This window comes from Micropterus salmoides, unplaced genomic scaffold, assembly GCF_014851395.1.
Source record: "Micropterus salmoides isolate LMB-PRFRI ecotype aquatic unplaced genomic scaffold, ASM1485139v1 Ms_hic_scaffold_13, whole genome shotgun sequence".
Taxonomy (NCBI): Eukaryota; Metazoa; Chordata; class Actinopteri; order Centrarchiformes; family Centrarchidae; genus Micropterus; species Micropterus salmoides.
The window spans coordinates 5813291-5831241 of record NW_024040374.1 but is presented as its reverse complement, the minus strand read 5'-3'; the positions used below and the strand labels follow the sequence as shown (position 1 = coordinate 5831241).

At 38.1% G+C, this 17951-nt stretch overlaps 1 protein-coding gene across 1 annotated transcript in view; it reads right to left on the bottom strand.

Moving 5' to 3' along the window:
* Positions 1–17951, bottom strand: part of atp11b (ATPase phospholipid transporting 11B (putative)) — a 62614-nt gene that overhangs the window by 19983 nt on the left and 24680 nt on the right. Inside the window, exons 13-28 of the mRNA XM_038715183.1 lie at positions 16134–16292; positions 15638–15825; positions 13228–13296; positions 12995–13068; positions 12693–12796; positions 11646–11827; positions 9476–9679; positions 9081–9234; positions 8007–8109; positions 7764–7909; positions 7372–7431; positions 6230–6357; positions 5632–5770; positions 3943–4008; positions 2813–2916; positions 171–336 (exon numbers count right to left, since the gene is read on the bottom strand). Coding sequence (XP_038571111.1) covers positions 171–336; positions 2813–2916; positions 3943–4008; positions 5632–5770; positions 6230–6357; positions 7372–7431; positions 7764–7909; positions 8007–8109; positions 9081–9234; positions 9476–9679; positions 11646–11827; positions 12693–12796; positions 12995–13068; positions 13228–13296; positions 15638–15825; positions 16134–16292 — 2046 coding nt within the window. The remainder of the gene's footprint in view (positions 1–170; positions 337–2812; positions 2917–3942; positions 4009–5631; positions 5771–6229; positions 6358–7371; positions 7432–7763; positions 7910–8006; positions 8110–9080; positions 9235–9475; positions 9680–11645; positions 11828–12692; positions 12797–12994; positions 13069–13227; positions 13297–15637; positions 15826–16133; positions 16293–17951) is intronic.

Here is a 17951-nt window from a genome sequence, read left to right as displayed (position 1 = left end):
CTCCTTAAATTCCAGCCAAGTGAAATATTTCTTTTGTACTTTTCACCAAAGAAAGTATAATCCACTTCAGGGGAATGGCTGGACTTCTTTACAACAGTTCCCAGACAATAACCTGTAGAAGTCTTCCCTAATCACACATTCTTACTTTCTGTCCCTCCTCCCCATGTTACCTGGCTCTTCTGTGTGCTGGTGGGCTGCAGATGTCGGTAGAAGACCTTCTTCACCACATCAGGAAAGAGGCAAGTTACGATGATGATGATGATGGCAAACCAGGCTGAACCGCTGGACAACAGCTGCACGAATACAAAGTACATGTCCTGGGTATGGAGGAATGGCCTAGAGGGAGCGGAAGGGACACACTGGTTACATACTGCAGAAAAGGATAATCACGTCTATGCTTTTTATCAGTGGTGGAAAGCATCAATAAGTTGGTTTGTCTTAAAGGGACAGTATAATTTTGGTTGAATTAGTATCAGAACTGAGTGAGGTAGTAGGCTGTGGACTAGGGACGCAAATGAAGCCTATTAATACAACCACAGAGGTAGGCATCCAGGCTCGTTCCTCTTCAGTGTAAATTCAGTTCTCACTGGCAGTTGGGAAATTGCTCTTAGAATGATTTTGTTCATGTCTGGTAACACAGAATTTAATGACTCGTGCAGATGTCAGACCACAAATATCAATTACAGTCCAATATTATCAGGATGGCTTCTACCAGCCTGTGAGCTGAATGGAGGTTAACATTGATCCGATTAATCTAACACGCTACCAGACAATCAAAGCCGATTCTAATAAAGCCTCAGGATTTATCTGCCAAGTGACAAGAGTGGTAAATCTATTGTCAATCAGCTTGTTCCATCCTAAACATCAACATCGGGTAAAAAATTTATGTGCACAGTTTGTACATCTCTCTTATTGTAGGTGAATCCCTTTAAGGGGAATTCATGGGAATTATTTAAAAATATTATTATTTAAAGTTAATAAGAGCTTAAATAGATTTTAGTGAGCAACATCTGTTGGTTGATTTTTCCTCAAAGCAGCTACTTTTAAAAGGGGCATTATGGAGTTTCCAGCGACCACTAGCTGGTTTTAAGATTGCAACCTGGCGTGTGCTTGTACACGTGCTCGCTTGAACTCATTAGCAAGCATAATCCGAAACACAACCGCCTTCATACAGAAATCCTGCAATAAACGCAGAAACACCAGCAATGCAGCTTGTGGCTTTTCACACAGACATGTTCAGGCTCTGTTACCTCAACGTTCCCGTCTCAGAGGCAGAGCAACACCGGCACGTAACGTTACTTCATTCAGCTCAGCTAGCGTGACTGCGGCTACAGACAGGCAGGGAGACTGCTTTACACAACACGCTGGAAACTCAGGTAAACCCCTACTGCAACGTTACAGTAATGGTTTTATCAGCTGCAGGTGGAACTAAGCCATGGTTGTTACATGATCACGGTACATTTACTGCATTTAGCCGACGTGCTACATCGTTAGCTTGCCTGCTGCCTTCAATAACTATCTTTATTATCTGTGTATCTTTCACTGGAGGCTCAGCAATGTGTAAATGTGTTGGATGATAACGAAACGGGTAGTGAGCTGGACTGAATATTATAACAGTTAGACTACAGTTAGTAAATTTACTGTAGTGTCAGTGGATGGATATTATGTGGGTCGTGTTAGTTACAGCGACTGAGACGTAGAGATGCTGTGTACCTGAGTATCGGTAAAAGGCAATAAATATAAATTAAACTTTACAAAGCCAACAGAGGCAGGTCCGAGCTAATGTAGCGTTAGCTGGCTGCATCATGATAGGATAATAAACAAATTGCTCCACATTTGCTTTTTACCGTTACATCATTTCTTGCTGGCTTTGACACTTTGACATAATATCTGTGGTACACAGGATAGTAACATGGGTGGCGTTAGTGGGTAAATTAATGTGGAAAGCGATATAACTTTGCACCGGATAACGTTAGCAACTGCTCGGCGTTAACCAGCGAGCTAACGTGACTTTCTCTGTGTTTCTCCAGCATTATTAATGCTCACTTTGTTCTTACTCGACATCTGAACCTGTTTGGTCTGATGGGCTTCAGCACATAAACCTTTATTGTTGTTTTGTATCCTTAAGTGGAGCCTGTGTTTTGCTGTGAGCTGGTTGTTTTATGGTGTTAGTGGACTGCATGTCGTTAGCTGCCGTGTTGTCGCTGTAGTCAGAGAGAGGCTCGGGAACGCGCACAGAGCTGAATCCGACCCGGAGACCTCACATTAAAAGCAGAATAGTGGCTGATGCAAGCAATGGAGAAAACAGGCGTGTTATTTCTAAGTGAGTTTTGAGCCCATTGACAATAAGGCAATGAAAATTTGATTTATTAAAATCAAAAACTTACACAAAGCCCCTTTAATGTGATTTTACTAAAATTTTAATCAACACTGCCATGACTAGAGAAAACTATTTCAATACTGTGAGCAAAAATGTGAGCTGCAAATTCCTCTTCCAAAGTGTGTTGAAAAGAGGTTTTCAGAAAGCTACACAAAAATATGTGAACACAATATATACACAGTATAATTTGCAGAATATGAGATTCACTTTGGTCTTAGATGTAAAAAAAAAAAAGTGTATATTGTCTTCCTTGTCTTGGCATTTTAAACGAAAATAATATTGTAGACCAAAATCTGTCCATTTGGTTTAATTTTCCATCATTAACTATCAAAGTACATTGCTAGCATGAAAGAATATAGAACAATGTAAATGTAATGATTCAACACTTAAAATTTCACTTTGTTGTTTTCCTGAAAAATAACCTCTTCTTACCAGATAATGCCTCCATAGAAGAGAGAAAAGATGAAGTAGAAGGCAATCGAACCCCACGTCACGAAATGGTTCATCCACGTCCAGAAATGAGTCTCTAAAGCAAGCTGTGATAACACACACAGGGTTTGGGGGGGGAGAAAGCTGTGTGTAAAACACTGAGACAGGGACAGTGCATCAATAAACTACAGCAAACTGCCTCTGTGCTGTAACAAAAAAAATAACCTTGACCCCAACCTGTAAGAAAAAAATATTCTCCTGTAAATGGCCACTGACATCATCATAATACTTCACAACATGCTGTATTTCATATTGGGACGGTGGCAATGTAAATGTGTCCCTGTGGACCAAAACATACTACACTGCTCTCAGCTAATGCACACAGTAACCATCATCTTAAAGCTGCATTAAACCATTTGAGACCAGGAACTCACTCTGGGTGTCAACCTTTGGGCAGTGGTTGTATAGCCCCCAGCCTGTAACAGTAAAATGTAGTGAGAAGGTTACATCACTGTCTCTCTACTCTGTCCTTTGTCTGTGTCATAGATATATAAAGAGTGTGGACTACAGTTTTCGACAATTTGGAAGAGAGGGGCAAGCTGGGGAGGATACATATTGCTACGCTTAGCAGGTCGTCATGGCCCCCCTCATATCAATCACAAGGTAGCCACACGCTAAAGCATTCCCTGCTTTATCATCTATTTTTCTCTAAATGGGACCTAACCACACCTTAAAAAAATGAACACCATGCTGTATTGAAGAAGACTTGAAACTAACAATTGAGACTATCAACTGGCTAGGAAAATGTTTAATAAGGTAATAAATCCAGTGAGAAGTAGGGTAATTTTCTAATACACTTGTATACAATGAGGCTTCTATTTGCAAACCTTGGAGTTGACCCCTGCTGGCCATTAGAAAGAATGCAGGTTTAAGGCACTTCCACATTTGCTTCACTTTTAAGACCCGGGAGGTTTCCTTACTTGGTGTGTCTGTTTGACCACCTGAACGGTGTGTTCCCAATCAGCTACTGAAAAATCCTGCATAGTATGCCTGTAACTCAGTGAGGATAATTTGGTATCTTAAACCACTGGCTACTCCTTCGCTAACAGAGTATAACAATTGATGTAATTTACCTTTAATGTGACAGTGATGACCATGACAGTAAAGACCAGCGTTCCAAATGTCCAGTTTCCAAACATCTACAAAATAAGACATACAATTGTTCATAAATTGCGATGACAAAACAGAGAAAACGCAGCTATGTTTACATGCATGCATATCTTACAATGTAGTAGGATCATTGTATGGTCGACCTGTTTATATGCAAGCTTGATACCTTGCAATTTTTTCTTCTTGCTGACACGAATGAACTAATAACCATAATGTTATTCCTCTTTGACTCAGCAGTATTCGGTTAGTACAAGGTTGCAAAACATTCAAATATAAATCTTTAATATTTTGTGGGCATTTTTCCTTCAATGAATAATGGATAACAAAAACACCAGTCACAAAATGTTTGGATAATATAATAATAGAAACTGTTCCAAGTCAAACCGAAAAGTTAACAAAAGTTAAGAGTCAGGACAGGTGGGACAAGGTGAGCAGTGCGTCAGTTGTGGAATGGAGATAAAACTCAGGGTTTCCCAGCAGGGTGGGAAACAAATTCTGCATCTGTCAGCCTGACATTATTACACTATTCAAATGCACAAGATGCATACATTTTAAGTTATATGTTTATGATAAATCTATGTGTTTTTCTATAGACCATTACTGTTTCTTAGTAGGTTTAAGAAAATAAATTAAAATTGGAATCAATATGTTTTTCAACAGAAGGTTAACTAATACTGTAATCGAGCAAGAGACTTGACCACACATCAAACTTCCACAGAAAATGGAGGAATCAAAAGTGATAACAATTCACCACAATCATCAGTATTCAATAAGCCACTACATGTTTTATAACTGCCATCATAGAGCTCATGTCAGTATTTAAAAGAGGAAAACAAATTCGGTGTTTTGTGATTCAGTACAGTGTAGGACAACACTCAATATTAGGCAACTTGTAAATATATTATAGTGCATATCTATTAAAATAAATTTTCATCATCATTAGCAAGACAAAGACATGTTGAGGAATAATCTTGATAGTCCTCTCATTAACTCCCCAAGGAGACATGCATTCGACTGAGCAGACTCTTACCAGCTGCCTGTTAGCTCGCAAGATCTGAAGACATGCACAGCATGAAGGCAGAAGGAAAAAAAGAGTAATCAACAAAAGATAGGAGAAAAAGACAAGCAAGCAAATAGGAGTGAGTGCTTTCTGAAATACCAAACTTCAAACAGAGAGAAAGATAGCAAAGATATGCAGCAGAAAAGAAAAGACAAGGAAACAGGTTTTATGAATGACCAGAGATACAGAAGATGTGATAAGAAGGCAAGATAAAATTACAAGAACTTACTTATTAACAAGTGAATGACATACATGCTGGCACAGTAATGGAGACAAACAGACTGTATAAAAGACTGTTAAACAAAAAGACAGAATGAGGAAGAGACAGATAAAAAAAAGAGTAGGATTAAGGGAAGGAGTGACTGAAGAAAGACCAGCAGACAACCAGCCCCATCAATAAAAATAACTCATTATAACATGCACACACATAGAATGTCCTGCGTTTGTTTCTAACCTACCATTCATTTCCTAAAGCAATATTTTCCTAATACATCTCAGCAAGCCAATTTCTTTCCTAGGGATTCTACGGAGTATAAACATACAGTACACTATAAACACACACACACACACACAACCACACACACAGACCCACCTGTCCATTGCCCATAAGTGTGGTGTCTTCTCCCATCAGTATGTAGGATCCAAAGAAGAAGACAAAGGCGTGACAGAAGCCCAAAAGAGTCCAGTACAGGAACGTCCGGAAAGATAGCAGAGAGTTCTTGCTGATGTCCCTGTAGGATACAATTTTTTTTTCTTAGGATATACTGTATCAAAGTTGACTTTCATATTTTACTCTGATGAATACATTTATAGTTGTTAATTCACAGAATTAAAAATGTAATTTTAATATGCATGAGTAAAAGTAAAAATCTTTTTTCAGTCCCTTTTCCTCAACAAAAGAAATATCTTAACAGAAAAGTTAAGTGCTAATTCATTTTTAATTACATCAAACATTTACTGAAAATTTATTGAAAATTTGTCACATTGTTATTGATACTGAAATTATATCACAATACTTATCATTATTGTTTTATTGCCACTACAACAAACTCAAACTTTTTGTTTTTTGCTTGATCTTACTACACATGTTAAGAAATTCTTTTTAATATATGAAAACTGACCAAAACAGACTCCCCCGAACAGTTAATGCTAATCTGTAGTATGTACCTGTAGATGACATGTACACTTACCTGTACAGGCCAGGTTTATTCTGCAGTACGTGTGGATGGACCAGCTGTTCAAATAGACTGTACACCAGGATGGGCAGCGAGGTGAAGCAGATGTTGTACAGTGTCAGATAAACACTGTCATACAGAGTCTGGGATGGACAAAGACAACATTTCACTTAACAACAACCTATTATCTTAAATTGACACACCTAACTCATCTAACCTAATGTAAACAAAACAGAATGAAGGATTAATCAGTGTCAGACACACAGGCAGAAAAGAATGGCAGTCAACTAATCTGACTTCAGACACACCCCTATGTCATGTTGCTTGAGACTGCACTGCCCTATTAGTTTCCTTGTTTTTCTCTGGGGTTAATAAAGGCTTATCTTACCTTCTAATATAGACACATTACAGGTTATAAATGTGGCATAGCACCCTGCTTATCTCTACACTATATACAGTCTAATATTTTACAAATTATTTGATAAATGTAATAACCTTAATAACAGACTAAACTTTTAGTAACATATTTAATGCCTTAAGAAATGTTTGAGAAATAGTTTAACACAAGTTCTACAGCTATGTTGCATAAATATTTGAAGAATTTAAATGCAGAATGCGAGATTAATTGTTTAAATATTACATCTTTTATTGACTCCAAGTGTTGAGTACAAGTCATGACATAATCTCAATGACGTTCTTGCCTGTTGAGCCTTTTAAAACTTTTATAAACAATAAAATCAAATTAAAAATACAAATCTGTGAGACTGTGTGTAACATATGCCTCTTGAATATATACATAATACATAATTTGAGCTTAAAATGGTTACTAAGTATTCTTTGATAATTATTTATTTTAATACTAAAAAGTTTTACTGAGACCAGGCTTGTATCCCCCAGATCTCAAAGTGCTATGCAGCAATAAACAAGTTATCAGTTAGCTAATAGCCATTAGTCCACTACCATCATCAAAACACAACGCCGAGACCGTTTGCTCGTATCACTATCAGCGATTAAAAGAGATTTAACGAGGGTGTTATAAACTGTGTATGGATAGTCAAGAGAAGATTGAGCCCTGTTACATGTGCAACATTAAAACCACAAACAAATCTGCAATGACATATGAGAGAGCGGAAAGATGGAGAGATAAAGAGACTTACTTGTTGTGAAAACAGACAGAAGAACTGGTATAAAAACTGGGGCGTGATAAAACACACATTCTAGAAAAGATAGAGTGAAGGGGAGGAACATTAAAAACAATGCATGAAAGGAGACATGGTCAAACATAGTCTTGTTAACAGCTCATGTAAAATTCAATTTCTGGAATTGTGTGACAGGGAGAAGCAAAACCTCAAAATAAGTATAGTGTATCAATGAAAACCAGTTCCTCCTAAAGAATTTATATTATTATTATTATTATTAATTTATACCTAAAGAGTCCAATGTTTTGAAAAATGCTTTAATTTTATTTACAGCACTTTTCAAAACATTAGATTTTTATACAGTAGCTATTTATAAAAGACATTTTTTTGTAATCATGTCTAAGTCCTACCTTGTAGAAAAAGTACTGTACAAGCGTAGCTATTCGAATGTAGTAGAAGTGACCGTGGACCAGCAGTAGTTTAGCCAGGAACTTAAACCTGGCAATTGCATAGTCACTGTTTCTCACGGCCTGACGACCCTCCTTCCCCATGATACCTGGAGACACATGCACACACACACACATACAATGGGGGACTTACTATAGAATACAATTTAAGACTTAGAGACCATATTGTGTGTGGTGAGTGTTTACCTATGCCCACGTGAGCTTCCTGTATCATGCTGACATCATTGGCTCCATCCCCAATAGCTAGGGTGATGGGTTTCTCTGGGGATGTTTTGAAAAGACGAACCACCTGGACAAAAAAAAAAAACAGCGTATATACAGGAATCTTGAAGTAAAATTAAAGTAAAATTTGTTCACAAAAAGTGACACTGACGAGAGCATCGGCTTTATGAAAAGTAGAATTTGTTTCAATAAAAGCCACCAATTTAGCTAAATAGCCAGCTAACGTTAGCCAAACCCATGCGCTCCTTGAATTTTCCCTGTTGTCTTCTGTCTTACCGATTCAGCTGCTGGCGGCGCATCTCGCTCTAGTTTTTCAGGAACGGGGCTGTTCAGGTGGCCACAGAGCGACCGGCCAACCGGGTTAATCCCGTTACTACTGATCGCCACTCCGACTATGTTTCGGACGATTAACATTGCGGGTCCAGCAGGTTGGGAGATTACGGTCGGTTGTATTCTTAAATCATTTTCCGGTTCGCACGGATCTATTTGTTGGAGCGTTTAAGAGAGAAATAGGCGCTCGGTAGATCCCTGCGCCTAACGTTACAGAAACGAATCACACAGTCGCTCTCTGCCTGTCTAGTAGTTTTGGCTATGCATTATAAATAAATATGTTCATCTACACTTTTAGCAAACAAACTTTTGGACAAACAGGATTTTCACATTGAAAATAATATCTTCAAAATTGAATACCTTGTTAAATGGCGATTAAGACTTTTTAATGGCCTTAATTTTGGCAAAATTGATTTATCACCTTTTAAGACTTTTTAAGACCCCGCGGACACCCTGAAAAAGGAACACTGACATCTGGGTTGACTGAAGTACATATCACATGAACACACCATAATATGTGAGCTTTCTATTATTAATACAATAACTTCCTATTTCAGTTTATGTTAGAAACATTCAAAATATTCTATTGATTAGTCAACAAACAAAATGTCACCCCCCATGATGGTGTGACCATCCAAAAAGTCGTTTTAGACATGAGGGTATGTATTTGGGTGGGTGGTGTGTGCGTGTATGACACAGGACTGGTACCTTAGCTTTCTGTAGCGGGGCCATGCGGCAGCACAGCACAGCTGAACAGTTTTTACACACTTCCATAAAGAGTTTCTCGTGCTCCCTCAATGCTAAAGACAGACTGGCCCCATCCACGACTAATCCGTGCTGTATGACATGGTCCTCCTTTATCCTGGGGAAAATGGAGAAAGAGTCAGAAAAAAACAGAATATGAGAGACTGTTCTGTCAATTCAAAGGCACTTTATCTTGCTATATCAATGTTTAGTTTAGATACGTTGTACTTTTATATGGCAAGTTAGTATATTCATCACACAGAAATACTTTTGAGCTGATAATATAAGGCTTCCAAGATACATTTTAAGATATTCTGAGTATACACTATTGTAAAAAGTACATCACACAAAGCACTTACCTCCTGGCTAGTAAGCGGAGCTGCTCAGCACACTCGTTATCAGAACGCTGTTGCAGAAGCTCCAGGATGTTCATGGTTCTGTGGAAGTGGCCACAGGACAGGCTGACGCTGACTGCCGTCTCATGTTTGTCCCCTGTCAGCACCCATACTTTGATCCCTGCCAGCCGCAGAGCCTCAATGGTCTCCTGGACTTTGTCTTGGAGTCTAAGAAAGACAAGGGAGAGAAAATACATTTACCATGTACTCAAATTCTGTATATGTAAAGCTTCCAGTGATACCTATATATATAACTACATCGTGTCAAACTCCAGGTAACGTAAACCTGAAGACATTTTTGATTTAGATTAGTTGTGGTTGAGGTGATGAATCTAGCTGGCATTTTAACCTGGTGATTAATGTGCTCAAGCCCTCAAGGCTTGTTAGTAAACTATAATTCAATACACCTATTCAAGGATTAGCAATAACTCTACATACTCCTTTTATTATTTTCACATCTTGGCCAAGACATCCTTGTAAAAGAGATTAAAAATCTCAATGGATTTCTTTCCTGGTAAAATAAAGGTAAAATAAAATAAGTAAATAAAAAATATTGGACAGGTGTGTGAATATGGGCAAAACACACAAGCAAACAAAATCAATCTCCTACATTATGGTTAGACAAATAGGTAGTCGTAGTTTGAACAGACTGCTTCAACAGTAGCACATGAAACTAAAGGCTCCATAGTTGCCTCTACACTATCCATGTCTGATGAGAGGAGGAGGGTGAAAACTGGCTCTGAAATTTGGCAGCACTGTTTTTTTTCTGACCTCAGGTCATATTCATAAAGATGTTAATAGATAATGAATATGATCTAAAATAACCATGCCTATCAGCGTTACACTATTCATATTAGACTCAAAACAGAGGGAAATTTTATTCTCGTCTTCCATAATAGAGGAGATCATTTGATTGTGACCATGTGTGCCTGAGGAGGAATTCATTCCAGACACAGAAAAAGAGCAGTAGAGAGAAAAGAGAGAGAGAGCTCAGACAGATAAAGTGGGAGAAGTGAGGAGCTTATGTGAGGAGCAGATGGTGAGCGGAAGCAAACAAATATAAACATTAATTTCCAGAGAGGCTCAGTGAGGTGACGTCTCAGTCTTTCTGCTGACTATACATCGTTTGTCTGATGGAGATTCTCCTGTCCACTCTGTTTATCTACTGTTTTATAACGCCCCAGTTTTTCTTTGATGGCACACTATTTTTAATTCCCACAGTTTTAATACTTATTTACTGTAACATAATAATATATTTTTATTTATTTTTAACTTTTAACTGATCATAATGTCATTTGTTTTGCAGGTTTGGTCATAACCCAAATTATTGGACAAATTAACATTCTGAACTGATAATGGCACTAGATGAAGTCACAGGACCACCAAAGTCATTAGGATTTATCTTCTGGAGGACCTATCTGTACCAAATTACATGGCAATCAAACAAGTGGCTACCATGACATTTCACTAAAAAAACTAAATCTGCTGGTGGTGTCAGGAGATTACCGAAGTCAACAGGCTAATCTTGTAACATATTTTATGACTATCCATCCAATAGTTATTGAGATATTTTAGAGTCTGAACCTAAGTGGTGGACTGATATTGCCATCCATGTAGCCACGTCGTTAGGTAGGCTAAAAATTCAAAGGAGGCAGTAAAATCCACATTACATTCGATTGACGTTAAAGCTAACCATGTGTAAAAAAAACAGATGTTTCATCCAAACAGTAAGTATATGTTATGTACTCACTGCCAGAGGTATGTGTGTTACATAAATTTATATTTATATCATTGTAATTAGGCAGTTGAACTGGCTTCTGAATAATAGTCAATCACCTATTCCATATAGTTGCTGTAATTTAAGCCAGCAACTCTTAAAACAGAATCATCTTATTCCTATTTATGCATCAGTTAATACACAGTACATTGCACATACACAACTATATTATAGGCGAGCAAAGAGGGTAAGCTAAACACAACCAGTACTGCTTTCTGTTTGGAATGATAAACTGATAAGATTTCTTCTTGACGTTAAAGACTTAAAAATCATGGGACATATGCATAGCCGGATGAGAACTGGTTTTCAGGAGAAACAACACCCAATATATTCAAATGTATTCGTTAGTCTACATACTTGTCCTCAACCCCCGTTGCTCCCAGCAGCTGCAGGTCTGTCTCGATGTAGCTAAAGGCCTCCTGCAGTCTCTCCTCCCTCTGCTGCAGCGCGGTACGCGCAGCGTTCAGACGCCTGTCCACATCAATGTACTCCTCTGGGCTGAAGTGGCGACATGCTACCACCAAGGTCCGCAAACCTTTCTACAGTGGGAGGAGGAGGGTGGGTGATGGGTAGAGAAACAGAAAAACAGGAGAAATGAGTCATAACAAAAAAAATGATAAAAAATTATTCATGTCAAAATAAAAGAATAAGTGTGTAGAGAGGAAAGGTAAACGTGAGGAAGTCAAGAAGATTTAGATAGGACAAAAATGGAAAGGGAGACAAATGGAAGCAGAGAGAGAAAGAACAGAAAACAAATTATCAAAGAGTTGATTTAAATCACAAAACTAGCCAGAGGGACAGATGACCACAAATCAACCCAGTCCACAGCACAGACTCCTGGGTACTGACGTCCGATGACATGACGTGGGTGCTGGATATGTGTGTGTTTGCATTTGTGTATGTATGTGGCTGTTGTGGTGAAAAATTTATGGTCTAATGGGAACAGACAGTGACAGAGCCAAAAGTAATCACTACAATGCCGGGAAATGCCAAGCCTACTCACATAGACACACAACTGTGAACATGTGGATCAAGAGGCATTTCTGAGTCAGATATTTGAAGATGTCATTATAAGGTTGAAGAGGATTGTTGATGTGGCAAGTGTTGTATATTAAGTTTATTCAATGTGTCTCAAAAGATAGAAACATCTGCTTGTCTACCCTCCTTGGTATTAGGAAAAGATGATTTGATTGTCATTGTGTACATAAAGTACATTTAATCTAAAATAAAAAAATATGTACTTTAACTCCAGATTGTCTGCATATTCAATAATTAAAAAATTATATGTTCTGCAACAAATGCTGACTTTTGAACAGATATGTATAGTAGCAACAGGTACAAGCTGTTACAGAACCTATAGAAACAACACACATATTTCCAAAAGGTTTTTACAAATATTCTTACCAAGGCAAACTCGTCAACGTGCAATCTTGTCTTTTCTATCTCACCACTGGTAGCGAAAGGTAAAATGGCCGACTCGGCGCCCTTGGTGAACAGCACATTGCCTCCTTGAAAGGCCAAAAAGCAAGAAGATATGATAGGTAAACATTTACAGAAATAAATATTAAATCCTTTAATAAATAAATATTATCCTGTTTCTGTTTCACTAAATGATCCAATTGCTTTTCTCAACCTTTCATTGTTAATTATGCAGTCAAACTTTTGTTTATATTGCTAAAAATACTGTGTAGTTAACGTGGAATTACCTGTGGGGGTCTGTAGTATGACGCTCATCCTCCTGCGGTTAGCATCAAACTCTAATACATGGAGCAGTTTATATCTGAGAGAGCAAAGAGGGATGCTCATGTTAATCTCACTTTGGACTCACAGGACAGACTTTTTCACATGTAGCTTAAACACACCATCTTTCACAATCAATATGACATGCTTTTATTTCATGGGTAATTGTAATTTCAGAGATGCACAGGGTTGGAAGTACCTCTCTGACTTTCCAAATATTTTGATCTCCATGGTGTCTCCACTGGTGCCACTGAAGGCCACTCCGATCCTGAGGAAAACAAATCAGCAGTCAAAGCTAGAATTCTTGGGTGAATGGACAATTTGACCTTTACAAACTGTGTGAAAATCCAATTTGGAGTTTGGGAGATGTTAAAGGTAATTGTGCCATTCGTGGCCCTATTTTAATAATGCAAGCTAAAAATAAAATAATAAATGAACCACTAAAATCCAACATCTTGGGCATACAGAATAGAATACAGATTTATAATGGACCTGTTTGGTGTCGAGGTGTGTGTGGTTTTGTAGCAGCCTGCCTGGTTTCATTTGCACATGATTTGATCTAGGAAAACAGTGGACCACCGTGCATTATGGTACTGTGCAAAAAGTTAAGACTGCAGATATGTCAACATATGTGTCCTACTGTCTTCAGATGGCTGCAGGGATTTAATTAACTGAAGGAGAATATTTTTATACAGTATAAATCATATTGATTTACAGATAAATGCAGACTGCTTTACTGACACATTAAACATTAATTTTTGAGTTATTTTTTAAGAAAGAAAATTCTCTGATTCCAGCTTCTTGATGGAATATTGATTGGAATATTTTCTTGTTTCTTTACTCTATGAATATCATTGGGTTATGCACAAAACAAGACATCTGAAGACTTCATCTTGGGCTTTGGGAAAAAGTGAAGATGATTATTCATCATTTTACAAGTTACAGCCCTACTTTGCACTGCCTCATTTTTCCTGTTTACGCTTCTTCCCAAAGAGGCTTGCACTAATTGCTGCATCACCACAAAAATAGTGTCCTCAATCATTAATTCATCCAGTTATTAATCTTCTTCAGGGTCAGGGGCTGGTGCTTACGGTTATTGGCATGTATTTAAGGTTTAAAAGGTGGGACAACCTAAAGAAATGCAGGTGAACAAAGAGAAAACCTAGACTCTAAACAATGTAATAACATCTAGGACCCACAATGAGCCACAGCATCAAACCAATGGATCTTACATGGTTTAAACACCAGAATGCAGTTCCAAAATATGTAATCCCTGTATGTATTGTGTAATCTGACCACTGGTGTCACATTTCAGTAAAAACAATTACCTATAATATACAATCAATGTACATTGTCGGCCATTGTAATGGTATTGTAACATTAACTGAGTGTTATTTATTGTGGTTATGAACCAACAGTGTCACCTTTCGGTTTAAATCAACACAGTCTCAATGGAGCATGGAGACAGTGGGTCATGGGTGCAGCCCCTCACTGCTTGACATAATTGAATTTGATGGTGTGAAAACTACATTGGCTTTGTTAAACAACACAGTATGACAATTTAGATGGGTTCTACACAGCAACATTTCCTAATAGTGTATATATATATATATATATATATTTAGTTTTTTCCTCAAAGGAGGTTTTAAAGCTTTAGCTTCCTTCGCTACTATTCATCAATAATGGTACTGGTCACTTTCTATTAATGTTTTTCCCCTTTTGAGCTATTTCACACACAGTGCTTGAGGGTTTTCTCATTAAATTTTTGCTTGCACTACTTTCCTGTGACAATAAAATGAACAACAAGCTAGTAAGAAAAAGTCAGCCACTGTCTTAGTGCAAAGTACTTCAATGTCCCTTAGCAGCTGACGCAATCGGAACAAGTAGTACGGCAAGTGAAATTTCAATGGCCAGGATTCACAAGAGTGTAATGATCAAGAAATGGAGTAGACTGAAGAAAATGGTCATCACACATAACCAATAGCTGTGATAAATTTAATTTTCTTGCATCATTGAGGCCACCACACAATTAAGTAAAGACAGGAATGTACACATTTCCTGAGTTGTAACAATCACATACCCATGCAATATGGTGAAACTACAAGCTCTTATGGATCACCACAATACACATGGAAGATAGGGGTAATTTTTCTCAAACATTTCCTTCTCTCAACTTTCACTGACTACTGTGTTTCTTGGTTCCTTTCAGATTTTAGCTGTTGACTTGTTCCAGCTACAGGTGTGTGCCCAACCCTGCTTTCAGTAATAGAAATAACAGTGATTGGCACTGCTGGAGAGACCACAGATTCAGGTACCTTATTCTCAACAATCCACGCCAGCACTATAGAACAGTGCAGACACAATCCAGGTTTGAAAATACAAAATCCCAGTACCACAACCAAAGGAATATAGCTGCTGCTAATTTTATGTGTTGTCACTGATCACAGAGCACAGCTACTTCTAATTATGCAAGGTATGTGTCAAATGAGTTTGCACAGGCTGGAGCCCCATTGCGTGAATCAACTAGCTTAGCTGGTTCTTCAACCTGTGCACAATTTGAAATTTAAAGAAGAGGAGAAGTCTCTTAAAGAAACTCTATGTAACCTTACCTCTTTGTTGCCTCTACTAAAGATTTCTCATCCGGTGATGAGGCGTAGTATTCCATGTGATTGGAAGAGAAACCATTTGCCTGGGAGAATGGGTCTCCTCCCCCACCCAGGCAGTCTGGCTGGTCGTAGCTGATTTGAACCGTGTGACACAATGACACTGCCTTGAGAAATAACAATTCATCACCGATCTGGATGGAGAGACAACAGGGAATGATGAGAAAGGAAGGACCAGAACCAGTCACTTCATTTTCAAAAAGCAACCTCTAACTGTAGCAGAGGTTAATTTGGGTGAAGAGCTTATAATGCACATCCTGAATGTTTGCACATTTTGTGCATAGTCTAATTATCTATTGTTGGTAAAAGCAATCCCTAACATTTGAGGTTGATTTGTTCATATGCTGTGCTTGTTTGATGGCAGCAGTGAGAACAGCTTATATGTATGTACAGTACGTGTCTGCAAAAGAAAATAAATGTAATGCGTATGTATGCGAGTTACCAGGTGAGGCGTAGAACCATCTGGTGAATCGTCAGTCATTCCCTCTGGTACCAGTTTGCCGTTAACTTCCCGGTACTTGATTCCATTAATTGAGCACTCACGGAAGTGCATCTCATTTTCTGTTAGCGTACCCGTCTTATCTGTAAACACATACTCCACCTAGGAAACAGAAAGACCAAATCATATAATAGAAACTTTTATCTTCAAATCTATTTAATGATGTCTGTGATGCTATCTGTGTTTTTGTTGTGTCTGGCTGTGTTTGTTTTTCTTTCTATCTGCTGTACTTAGTTCCCTCTTACAAAAGAGATAACCTGATTAAATAAAGGTAGGATATGAGGGAATATCTTGTGGAGGAATAACGTTCACCTATAACGTCACCGTTACAGAAATACATTGATTTCATTATACATCAGGGTATATACAGGAATCCTGTAGTAAAATTCAATACCTTTTTAAGACCTTTTCAAGACTTTTTCAACATATTTCAAGACTGCCGCGCCACTTTGAGCTGTAACCGATTAAATCTGCCACACACCTTTAAAATGGAAATTTTTGAGTTTTTAAATACTATAGGCCTATTGTTCTCTGTGTGAAGGACTGGTCAGATTTCCTGCGAAAAGCAGCTGTCTTACATAAGCTATGCCGTTTATGTACGCAATATTACAGCAAATCATGTGAAACAGTGTAATTTTGTTTTAGTTGGTTTAAACTAGATAATGTGAGCTTGCCTGCAATGATATGTGTGATAACTTGATCAATACAACAGGAGGGAACAAAGATGAAGAGAATAAACTGAGTGATGAATAACGTAACGTAGGCGGTGTAGCACAGGTACAACCTGGAGGAGGAATTAGTCTAAATGACTGTATTAGTATAATATTATAACATTAAGTTAAAAGTACATTGTTAACTTAATAGTAAACTGTAAGTTTGATTTTAATATATTCATTATGTTCAATATAATTTCATATAATAGTATATAACTTACTACTAGTGTAATATTAATTCAAATTACAGCTGTTTCAGTTTGGGGTTGATTTTTATTCATTAACTTTGTACAAGAAAAATGCTCCAGGCTACGTGAATCTCCAACCTTGATTTTATGCAGGCTTCTACCTCGTCAATAATCATAACTGTTTATGCAGAACACGGAGTTCAACATTTGTTTGACAGTTTGTTGCAGCACATCAAACTTTTTTTTAAAAATCCTGCTCCATCTAGGCTGTGATTGATCTGTGTTGAACGTGTTTCATTAAAAAGCAGAGATTTAGCTAAATAGCCAGCTAACGTTAGCCAAACCCACGCGCTCCTTTAATTTTCCCTGTTGTCTTCTGTCTTACCGATTCAGCTGCTGGAGGCGCATCTCGCTCTAGTTTTTCAGGAACGGGGCTGTTCAGGTGGCCACAGAGCGACCGGCCAACCGGGTTAATCCCGTTACTACTGATCGCCACTCCGACTATGTTTCGGACGATTAACGTTGCAGGTCCGGCGGGGTGGGAGATTACGGTCGGTTGTATTCGTAAATTATTTTCCGGTTTGCACGGATCTATTTGTTGGAGCGTTTAAGAGAGAAATAGGCGCTCGGTAGATCCCTGCGCGTTACAGCAACGAATCACACAGTCGCTCTCTGCCTGTCTAGTAGTTTTGGCTATGCATTATAAATAAATATGTTCATCTACACCAGGGGTATTCAATAAGATTTCAAAGAGGTCTAGTTAGAGAAAATTTCCTGAAGCAAAGGTCCGGAACATCAAAACGACGAACTTGCGTTATCATTCAGTACTATAACCTATAGTTGTATCAACACATGTTTTT